Here is a 12,125-nt window from a genome sequence, read left to right on the forward strand (position 1 = left end):
TCCTCAAAGCTAAGGTATCCTAGCTTCTATTATAAAAGCTAAAGAATGGCTAGTGATGCTTGCTAGTAAGGATATAACCCCGCAAGATATAGGGTCTGAAGGATGGCCCTATAATAAACAAATTGCCCGTTGAAAATATTGGCAAATGCCAACAAGCACAAGAGGAATCAACTCCCTATGAAAGGTATAAAAACCACCTCGGGTAGATGCTGGGGGATAGGATTCACTATCCACAATAATTGACTTAAGCTTCAGAGTGGTTAAGCTAGAATTCTCCTCTCTAGCATTGACTTATTATATAAGGATTCGGGACCAAAAGCCCCTCGCAGATTCATCGGAGAACACCCTAAGAGACGGCGATCACAACTCTTCATCCCTTCTCCATGAAACCTTCTTCCTGAGTAGCCACCGCAGATGACCTTATATAATCGGGACCCAACCAAGCCATGCCTCTTCCTAAACCATGTTATAAAGAATCACAATACTTACAAAGATTCTTAAATGATTGACTCTTAGTTTCTAAGCAACCGCCGTGGACGACCTTATATAATCGAGACCCAACCAAGCCATACCCCTTCCCGAACCATGTTATAAAGAATCACAATACTTCCAAAGATTTTTAAATGATTGACTCTTAGTTTCTATAAACTCTATACTTTTTCTAATGTAATATTGTCAATTTTTTTTGTCGAAAACTTGTTAAGCAAATAAACTACACAAGCAATAACATCTTCCAAAAATTCTTTAGGATTTCTTCTTCCCTTTAACATGCATCAGACTATATTACGTATGGTCTTATTTTTCTTTTTTAAGATACCATTTTGTTGAGGTGTGGATGACATTGTGAATTGATGTAAAATTCTATTATCTCTATAAAACTTTTAAATTCATTTGATACATGTTCACCACCCCTATTTATTCTTAAACTTTTAATCCTATAGTCATTTTGTCTTTCAAATAAATTCTTCAATTCTTTCAATATATTTAAAACTTATTTCTTTTTCTTTAATATGTAAACACATGTTTTATCACTATAATCAGTAGTTAAGGTAGGAAAATATCTACTTCCTCTATGTGATACTATTTTGATAGGACCATAAACATCTAATTATACCCGATCAAATTGATGTCATGCACTTTTTTATTTTTTTAAATATAAAATATATTCTTTCTTACTTGCCCATGATGTAGATTTCACGATTAATTCTTAGCAAATCTATTACCATATTATATTTCTCTAGAAGTTTTAAAGACTCAGAATTTAAGTGGGTATATCTAAGATGTTATAATATAGAATTATCCTTAATAATATTATTAAAATAATTTAATAAATAAAAAAATACATAAATATAGAGAAAATATTCTGTTCTTAGTTATTTTCATATATGAGATTAATATTTTATTCTTTAAAAATTGAAAGAGTTATATCTTTAATTTCAATATCATAATAGTTTTCAAGCAATTACCTCGATAGGAAAATCTATGGGCAATATCACATGCATAGCAAAAGAACAAAAAGAAAAATCTCATATTTTCATAAAAATGTTTCATCATCGTACGGAGATTGGTGTATAAAAATCGCAAGATGGAAAACCAAGGGTATATAAGAGATGTATTTTACTTAGGTAAATTGTATATCCTTGAAATCCTTGTCCAAATTTCCACATTGTAAGAGTTGCGAAGACGCTCATCAAATCATTGTTCAAATTTTCACACGCTCTAAATAGGGGCTATTGGTTAAGAAGGAGAGAAGGGGAGAGGAGAATAGGAGGTGGTAGCCATAAAGACATAACATATGACCCCTTGGTTCCCTCCTATTTAAAGAGGCCCTCTTATCAATTTAACTCTAATGGATCCTACCTTATTAGGTATTAGATCTCCATCCAACTACCCAAGCTTCTTAGATTAGTATATCTCTATCTAATAATCTCTCATTGGTTTTTATTGGATCTTATCCATAGGATCTAATAATTCAAGGGCTTATTGGATATCCAATAAGATATGAGCTTCAGCGAATATCTTATATCTAAATCTCTACTCATCGCAACACCTACCATATGTGTATGATTCTCTAGCCCCAATATCGAGCCGACCATGAGTCATACTTATTAAAACTCATTCCGGCTCAGTGAAATATTATCTCCATAATAATTCACTCGATTCATCGACTATAAATGTATTAGGCCACTATGCTATAGTCCCCAAACAATATAGGAGAATCTAATCATTTAGACCTATCTATCCTTAGTTACTATGTACTTATAGCCCCTCATCCATCTAATACCCCAGAGACCATATATGAGACATAGTATTGTTAGATCCATATGGTTTCTACTCGAGTGTTGTTCTAATTAGATTCTCTCGGGGAACTCTTTCTCTTAATTTGAATGACCTTAGCTAGGGATTTGTCTGAGTGAGAACACATGAGATATTTTTCTCATGACGTTGAGATCAAATGATCCTCTATCGATACTCAATAGCCCTCATAAGGTTGGCTACCACTCGATAACCGACTATACTAGATCTAAAATTTCTAGACCTATAAGTCCGGTATCAAAGAGTGGAGTACTCATACAGAATATTCTTGATATAAAGACTTTATACACTACTAGGACGACGGAATCACTGTCTAACAATGAGGTATCATCTACCATCAAGCATTTCGTAAGCGGATCAATAATTGAACTCATTCTTTAATGAGTATTTGTATTGTATCCCTAGTGTCCCTACATAAGTAATTATGAGACTAACCACATCCATTATATGGATGAGTATACAATATACTAGTTTGTCCGATTACCTCGATATCCCTCTCGAGTAACTTATGGCCGGGATTATTTAAGTCTATGTTTAAAGGCAAATCAATTTCATTATAGTGATCTCATCATGATCCGATTCTCATTGTATAGATCCATGGACACACATATATATATATATATATATATATATATATATATATATATATATATATATATATATATATATATATATATATATATATATATATATATATATACAACAAGTATAAAATAAAAAATATCAAATAAAGAAAAAGAGTGTGTGTCGTGTCACATGTGACATCACAAACATTATTGGCTTGTATGACACCTATGACTAGCAACCCAAGCTTAAAATATTATTTTCAAATTAGGAACATAAGAAACATCTGAAATGTATAATTTTTTACTATTATTAGGTCTAAATTTTTTTTTATCTTTGCCTCATATTGATTTTTGAGATAAACTATCAAATGTAATATTGTCAGAATAATTTGTATCCATTTTTGAAAAAAAAATTTGATGTCACAACTGTGATTTGAAGCTCTTGTATCTAGATACCATATCATAGACTAATCTTCTTTCAAATAATCACAAGTCATTAGCAAAATAAGATTTATGTTCTTTTTCTTTTTTAGTAAAATTTATTTTATCACATTGATTATTAGGATTATAATAATATTCAAAAGACTAGTGTTTATATATTTTACAAACATAACATTACATTTTAGATCTTTTAGAATTTTTGTCACATCCATGGCCTTCTTCATGTCCTCGACCATTACCTCGATTTCTTTGTCTAGAATTCTCCATCACTTTTATTGTTTTGAGATTTTTGATTAGTTTGATTTATGTAATCTTTTTTATCTTTGTCTAGAACCTCTTTCTCTTTGAGATTTTAATTTACCTTTGTTTTTAAGAGTACATTGTTTATGATAACAAAGGTCTATAAACAAAGGCGCAGGTTTGGTGAAAAGATCTCTTCAAGTTCATAAACAAAGGCTCATCTTTGTTTTCAACTAACTTACATTTCTTCTCTTTTTGTAAGCCTTTGTTTATGAGCTTTAAGAGACCTCATTAGTTATTCTAAAGATATTTTTAAAGTATTTAGACTCTTTAATTGCTATAGTAATAAAATCAAATCTTGAATTTAAAAATCTTAATATTTTTTCTATTACTTGTTTGTTCACCATTTCTTCTCATTTGATGGACAATACAAATAATTTTTAAAAAATAATCAGAAATAGATTGACAAGTATTTTGTTGTAATTTTTTGAATTTAACACGTAAAACTTGTAAACAAAGCTTTTCTACCTTATCCACTCTATCGAATGTTTTTTAAAATATTTCCTAAGCCCCATTTAAAGTCTTTGTTGGAGCGATAATCTCAAACATGTATCATCAAGCCCTTAATAAATCATGAACAAAGTTTTTTCTCATTTTTCCTTTAATCTTGAGTTGTTTTCTTCTTTATCCATTTTTCCTTTTGCTAGACTTTGTTTAATAAATCCACTTTAAAAATTTATCTTTTATGACATAATATATAGGGTTTATATAGTCCCCATGGATATATTATATTCATTACATTTAATATGAATCTCTCTTTTTTTTTAGAGACTTTTAAACTTTTTTCAAGAATTTAAGATACAATGAACTTCTTTGGTGCCCTGAAAGAATTGACAAATTTAATTCCATTCCAATAGAAGGCAACTTCATGAGAGGCCAACCAAGTGTAGTGTATTTGTGCATCTCATTTATGATACCATTTCACCAATCTCCCCGTGTTTATTAGGAATCAATTTGGTAACTTGGAAAGTCGACAATTAACGAGAACAATTATCGCTGCCATTTCATACATTTGTTTGATCGAATTGAGTCCATCCCATCTCGTTGATTCCTCGGCCCTTCACTTCTATTTCGGTTCTAATGCTTTCAAGAATTTTATTCTCCAACTTCTGATCTCAAAAAAATTATGTTAATCTCATGGTTTCTCAAGTGCACTTGACTTTATTTGATTTAATTTTCGCCACAAATAATAGCTGATAGCATTTTATTGCAAGATTAAAGATCTTTTTTTAGTTTCCTTTAATTTTTTATTTTGAAAATAGAAACATAAAACATCATTGTTGTCATAATTACAATATAGATATATATAGGCAATTGTTAGTCAAAAATAACTCTTCACATATAAATGCCAACATATATGGCTGATCTCAATGATTTTTAAGTATTCATATGTCTTGACTAAATGATGAAGAATACGGCTCTAAACCTTTCATAGAAGAACTAACCACTAATGCAGAATTTAGTAGAAAACAGATGGAGAGAGAGAGAGAGAGAGAGAGAGAGAGAGACGTCTTGTAGGCTTTAAGAAAGAGAGTGATAGAGCGCCCCCCGTCTTGTAGGCTTTAAGAATCCCTCCTCACCTCATAAAGAGAGAGAGAGAGAGAGAGAGAGAGAGACGCGTTGTAGGCTTTAAGAAAGAGAGTGATAGAGCGCACCCCGTCTTGTAGGTTTTAAGAATCCCTCCTCACCTCATCATCATCCTTAGCATAAATGTTCATGCCGCAGCTACGTACAGTGGCATGCAAGCTCGAAGAGAATGATAGAACATATGGAGCATTTAATGGCCAGTGTAGACTCAGTTGGGAATGAGGTGTGCTGAGGTCCCACAAGACATGGAGACAAGGTAGCATAATGGCATGGCACAAACCCACCAAGATCTAATGCACACAAGGGAGAGGGACATCTCCCCTAATGTACTGCCCTCCATCTCTCACTCGGTCCCTCCTTCCACCTTAGTGCATCAGCTATGTATGATTCGAAAATAACGACAGTCTCTCACTGTCTTTTGTGTAATATGTCCGACAAAAGTACACAGTACAACCATTGATTGCACCACATGTGGAGGAGCAGATGCAACAAAACTTGGGTGAGCAAAGCATTGAAGCAAGAATAATATCAACATCTATGTTTTTATATTGTTGCAATCCATACAACAATTCACCAAAAATTGATACAGCGATACATCTCGTTTCTATGCAGATGAAAGTTGACAGTGAGTAGATGGATCACAAGAGAAGACATCATCACTAAACTTACGTTAACAACAAGCTTAAAGTTGGTTCTTTTATGCTATACGGAGCTTGGATTGAGGATTGGGCGTTTACCCGGAGGAGACGGGATTGAGGGCCTTGGCGAGGCCATTGATGGTGGTGTAGCTTCGGGAGCTGAAGCCCAAGCAGCCTAGGAGACCCTGGCGGTACGGCAGGAATGTCCGCCGCCTCATCTCCTCCGACTGGGCTCGGTTCGCCGTGTAGTGCCGCTCGTGTGCCGATGGAGAAGCCGCCGCCGCCGCCGCAGCAGCGGTGGCGCCACGTCGCCTCCCTATCCCGTTCGCTGGCCTCTGAGAAGGCTTTGTCTTGTTCTGCTCCTGTGCCGGTGACGAAGCTGACGTCCCCGCCGTCGCCGGAGATGGCGGCAGTGGGGCCTTCGGTTTGGACGACGGGGAGAAGGAGATCGAGTGCCAGAACTTTTCCTTTTCCTTGCCGTTCCCCCGCCCGCTCCCTTCGCTTTTGCTTCGGTAGAGGAGGAGATCTTTGAGAAAGATCCATCTTTTGGAGTTCCTGCCGCCCGAAGAAGAGGATGATGAGCGCGAGGATGACGCCGACTCCGGCGGCGTCGGCGATGCTTCCTTAGGATCCGGGTCGAACACCTCGTGCTCCTTCACCGCTTCTTGCTTCTCGTCCTCGTCTTCTTGCCACTGGAACCGAGGGCTTCGAAGGGGCGACATGGATCTGGTCCTCCGATGGACGGATCTGCTCCGAAACGTCAGATTCCGTCCCCTCCCCTCCTCCTTTTCCTGCCACTCCTTCTCCTCTCCTTCCTCGTCGTCCTCGTCACCAAAATCCATCAGCGGCGGGAGTGGTCGCGGGCGCAGGACGTGAGAGTGGACCTTGATCGGGCGGATCAGGCCGTTAAGGAAGAGCTCGTCGGCGGAGGTCATCGTCCCGCCGGGGTCCGCGCCGTCGAACTCGAAGTTCCCGGAGGCGGGGGCCTCGTCGGCCGCCACCGGGTCGGCGGTGGGTGAGGAGGAGAAGGAGTAAGGAGGAGAGGAGAGGACGTAGTGGACGGGGCTGGCGGGACAGCTGAAGTAGTAGCCAGCGGCACGGCCGGGGCTGGAAGGGTCGCTGCCAAACGGGGCAGGGGAGGAGGAACTGCTATCCATCGTCGTGTCAAAGGAAAGCAGCGGGTACTGCGTGGTCTTTAGGGCTTCGCCATTCCTATGGTTTTCGAGATCCATCTCCTTAGCCGTCCTCCTAACGAGAAGCTATTTACAGAGAGAGAGAGAGAGAAAGGAAGTCGGAAAGGAAGGCAGCGAAGGGAGCGGCACGAGATCATATAAATAGCAGGCAACACGTAGAAGACGGAAACTGGCAACCGCTTCCAAACGTTAGCGGCCACGCACTGTATCCTATTTGACGAGAATACCCCTACTTATACTTGAAAATTCTACTCGATTTTAGCCCCAAAAAAGGGTATGTAAGTCATCTTAAATCAATTGCTTAGCAGCACAACCCTGACTTTGGTTTCCTTCTACGATTTTGACTTCTTAGTAGTCAATAAAATTAAACATATTTAGACCGGTTTTTAATGTAATTAAGACATTAATTAGTTTTAAGCCAAAAATACTTGGTATAACCTATGAGCTCTTGACACGTGGACAATCAACAATCACTAATCTAAAGGTTTAAACTGCCATATAGCAGTTATTCTTTTTTAAGACAAGAAAGTAAATCATGATCCAAAATAAAGTCACCATAATTTTCATCCCTCCAAAGCTTATCCAATATACAGTTTGAGTCTTACTGTTGGCTTCCCTAAAAATATGTGACCAACGTACTACATAACCGTCATAAGGTAGTTCATGAGAAATTACAGTTGAATCAAGAATCGACTCCAGGTATATTCCCAAATCTAAATCGAATATTAATTCCCTAAAGATATGTGCCTATGTTAACAGTTTCATTGTACAAAGACAAGTTTAATCTCTTCAAGCTCTCATACTTCCTTTCCACAGACTTCTTCTCTCTCTTGGAGGAGTACTCATCGGAGGTATCCTCACTACCCTCTCTTGTTGTTGTACGATCATCTTTGAAAGCAGTCTTGCACCTAGAAAACAAATCTCAGTCTCCTCGATGACATATTTACTCAAATATTATCATTTACCTTAGCAAAAACGATCATGTCAACTCATGTATCTATATGACAAGATGATGAAATCAGACCCTATGAATTTAATTGTGCAAAACAAGCAAAATATAAGATAATTTTGCCCACACTTAGTTGCAGCTTTAAACGTCTTTAGATTGAGCTTATGGTGGAGTTGAAGGCGCAGAAGCCCAACATGGTATCAGTTCATCAAAGTCAACCTTTGCTTGGTGTGAGGTACACCCAGCTATAGTACTACTCCCATGTGCGCTCCCTGCTCGATGCCATGTCAACAACAGCTACTTAATGAAACATTTGGTGGGTGCGCGAAGTTGGAGTCCCAAAAGGATGAGAGGGTTAATGTTACCGTGCGTGGTGAAGAAGTGGGAGGGTGGCATGCACGTTTGCAGGCTGTCAGCGGCAACGTGCTTCCCTTCTTTCCCCGTGAGTTGAGTTCGGAACCCTAAAACAGTCTTAAGCTGCTACCCTCTGCATGTCTTTTATCACCTAGCCTTGTTCTTTATTGTTGTTGGTTGTCAGCTACAGAACGAGCTTGCTTTCTTACAAAGAGATGGAGGAATTTGTAGGAGATGTACAATAATGTCAAACTGCTTCACCGTGAAACCTCACTTTATTCTCAAGTCCTATGTTATACGAGCTGATAAGATTCATGCTTTGCTTCCAAGCTACAGCAGGCCATGAACAAGCCAAAGCCACATCAACTTGCGCTTACAGTGCTTTAGACCCACATGATGTGTACTGCCAGTATTATTGTGTCCTCCCTCATCACTCTTACATCAATTATGAATGAACCCAGGACTCATATAGTACTGTACTGATAAGGAGGATTTGTCACATTGACACCCGATTTGTGATTGTAGTAGTGAGATTATCTTTGGCTAAACTGTCTTCCTCATCACTCACAGATCTGAGAACTTCCACCATGAATTGTATATATCTGCTGGTACCATAGTCTCCATGACAGTGATAAAGACTGTCTAACCATCACCAACCAAATGGCTAGCTAATTGGTTGTTGCCTACATCTGCTAATGATGATGGTTTGGTTCAGCAAGAAGGGTGCCTATGGATTATGCCAAGAAAAAGGTTGTGGAACGTAATATTCCTATCCAAACTAATAGTGCGGGGAATTTAGCAATCATGTTCTGAGTATATCCATTGATATATGAAAGAAATTTTTTTGTTAATATACAATATGAAGGACGTAGGAGAGATAAACTTGGTTAGAAAGAGGTCACATGATATGCAATTGTCACTAGCATCATAACATGTATCAATAACTCGAAAGAGATTATAAGACACCATGATAAAATGACAATGAAGAAATAGGTTACATAGATGATGAAAATGAAGATATACAACAAGTGGGTTATGAAAAAGTCATAAGTGGAGACTCGTCGAAAGAGAAAAAGAAATGAAGATTCGTCTCTTCCATCAAATCCAACAATAACACACTCTCTCTATCCATTTTCTCTTTTCTTATTAGGGTTAGTATAGAGATGATCTTGTCATTGGCTTGAATTATTATTATCTAAAGCACCTGTTAATGCTCTTCCAATTAGCAACTAGTGATCAAGGCATACTTACCAAGATCCTGGTAGACTGTAGTTTCAAAAATCTTTTAGCTGAATTGAAACAAATATTTTGTAATAATTAACCATCAAGAAAGCTTAGAATATCATCTTGCTTGACAAATTGTAGTCTCAGTGCAACTCAATTAACAATCTTTTGATACAATTAAAACCTTGTCAATCAAAGAGCTTGGTTTAACACCTTGAATTCCTTGCAGCTTCCAATGACATGACGCCAAGCGAGTGCTAATGTTATGACCCACAGACTAATCCACCACCCAACCTGCCATGTTCTTCTCCCATGAGATCCCTTCGAGTGTCTCTCCAGCCAATTCCATTTCAGTGGCAGGCATCCCTTTTGTCCGCGCATGATGTCCTCCCACAAACTGCTACATCTCAAATCCAAGCATTGCTTCGCACAATCGGACAACGCCTTCTTCCTTGCCCTCCAATAATTTTCCACCTGGTTTCTTCCTTATTTCTCATAGTCTCAAAGTTATCGGAAAGAAAGGAATCCAATGCACCAGTCGCACATGTCAAATGATATGGAGCTCCTACCACATAATCAATCATCTGTGATGCAATATCTCATTGATACTTCGAGATCATTGCTTCCTGCCAAAGCTAATGAAAAGACGCCTCACAAGAGCAGAATTAATCATTGCAAAACAGTACTTATGCCAATTCTATCGGGTAATTAATCAATTAAATAACAAAAAAACTCATAATTCCAAATGTATAAAAGTATATTCATCTAGTCCTAAAAATATCTCTTAATTAAGAGTTTGATGTCATTTATCAGAGATTAACATAGCATAAAATTAAACGATGAACATAATATTATGATATATCTCTAGTCCTTTCCGCTAGTAATCTTTTTACTGGAGGCTCTTATCTAATTGTAATATTATTTATTATGATTCAACTTGATGAAATAACTGACCTATTATGTTATTGAGCATAAATCACTAAATCAAAATGCTTATATCTAAATTAATGTTAACTTATACATATGGATGACATAATAGTGCTTCGGTGAACTATTTGACCATCATATGATATTGCTTGTGCTCTCATAACTACTAAGTTTGACAATAGAAGAAGAAGAAGGCAAGAGGAGATAATTCCATAGTAATTTATTTTAGAACATCAAGTTAACTGGCAGGAAATGATAAATATTAATTGTGATGACATAACAAATGCATCGTGGATTGAAATTTCTACAAAGATTCATCTGAAGTGATTTATGATATAAGCCGACCCATTTCTTAGGCGAAATGTCATATCACAAGCCAAAGAAGCAGCAGCAGACTGTCCAAACGTTCACATACAGTGATGCTGATTGATGATGAAGCAGCGGCGTATACTCCGATTGATGGACTATCACATCCACCCAATAATCTGACGTGATGTGATTGTTTTAATTAACGACAGGCAAATAAATAATGGTACGACAGACGCTGCACTCTTGCTTGTGATTGGCATACGACTGGGACGACTCCAATGATGAATCCAATCACTCAGTCACAACGACGTGATTAGTTTTTTTATTTTCTTTTTTTGGAAGAAAAAAGAGGTCATGTGATTCGTTTTATGTTATAATTTCTTAAAAGTGGGTTAAAAATAATCTTATATTGTTGAATATTGAAGGAGTTGAATCATATGTATAAAGTTTGATGTATAATCTAATATTTATATATATATATATATATTAAATATGAATGATTTGACTTAAACTCATCATTCTGATATCAAAGTCAAGATTAAAAAGAATAAACATATAAATTTTAATTAGAGTTAACATATATAAAAATGAGAAGATGCTAAAAAAATATTTATGTGTTAGAAACTAAAAAACACTAAGAAGATACTCATGCCGGTAAGAATTAAAAGAGTGGATTTGATCCTAACTTAATAATCTTAACCTAGTTTCGTTCGTGATTGCAGCCAATCATGTTTTTTCATATATTTTTGCTAGACCATATGATAAAACAAGGGCTGCAAAGGTTGAAAGTATCAAATAATTTAGTTGGTAAAGACTTTGATGTCTTATCTTAAATCCAGCCTTTGTTATAAAAAAAAAAGGAAAGCTTGAGTACTCAATCTTGATTAATAAGGTTTAGTTAAATATTAGAACACTTGGTGACCATAATTAGCACCAAATCTTCAAATATGTTACTTTATTTTAAGGATATGTTCATAGTTTTGGTGTTGAATTGTGTCCATTTTTTTGGCAAATGGTGCAAAGTAAAGAACTAGATGTTCGGATTCATGAATTAATTAAAATGATAAGGAAACGAGCCACAGCGAAATATACGATCAAGAGAACTACCGGAATTAACACTAAAGTTGTTCCTTGTATATAAGACTTGGATTTTTTTTGCCTTTTGATGGGTACTTGACATTACATATATAAATCACATCAATCATATGTAAAATAGATCGTCTTTCTGATATTTCGATAATGTTTTGAGCTGTTGTGTTTTTTCTTCTTTTTCGATTATGATTCTATCAAACGAAACATGATATCCTTGTCATAAATATTG

The 12,125-nt window shown here is 36.6% G+C and overlaps 1 protein-coding gene across 1 annotated transcript; it reads right to left on the reverse strand.

Moving 5' to 3' along the window:
- Positions 1–5,733: 5,733 nt before the first annotated feature.
- LOC135674378 (uncharacterized) lies at positions 5,734–7,223 on the reverse strand. Its single transcript, XM_065184171.1, has one exon. It carries the CDS (start codon positions 7,078–7,080, stop codon positions 5,944–5,946), a length of 1,137 nt encoding a protein of 378 aa, XP_065040243.1. The 5' UTR covers positions 7,081–7,223; the 3' UTR covers positions 5,734–5,943.
- Positions 7,224–12,125: the final 4,902 nt, after the last annotated feature.

This window comes from Musa acuminata, chromosome BXJ1-5 (genome assembly GCF_036884655.1).
Source record: "Musa acuminata AAA Group cultivar baxijiao chromosome BXJ1-5, Cavendish_Baxijiao_AAA, whole genome shotgun sequence".
Lineage (NCBI taxonomy): Eukaryota > Viridiplantae > Streptophyta > Magnoliopsida > Zingiberales > Musaceae > Musa > Musa acuminata.

What these genes read in the sequence shown, in the direction of transcription:
- LOC135674378 (XM_065184171.1), bottom strand. Translation starts at nt 7,080, where the DNA reads ATGGATCTCGAAAACCATAGGAATGGCGAAGCCCTAAAGACCACGCAG.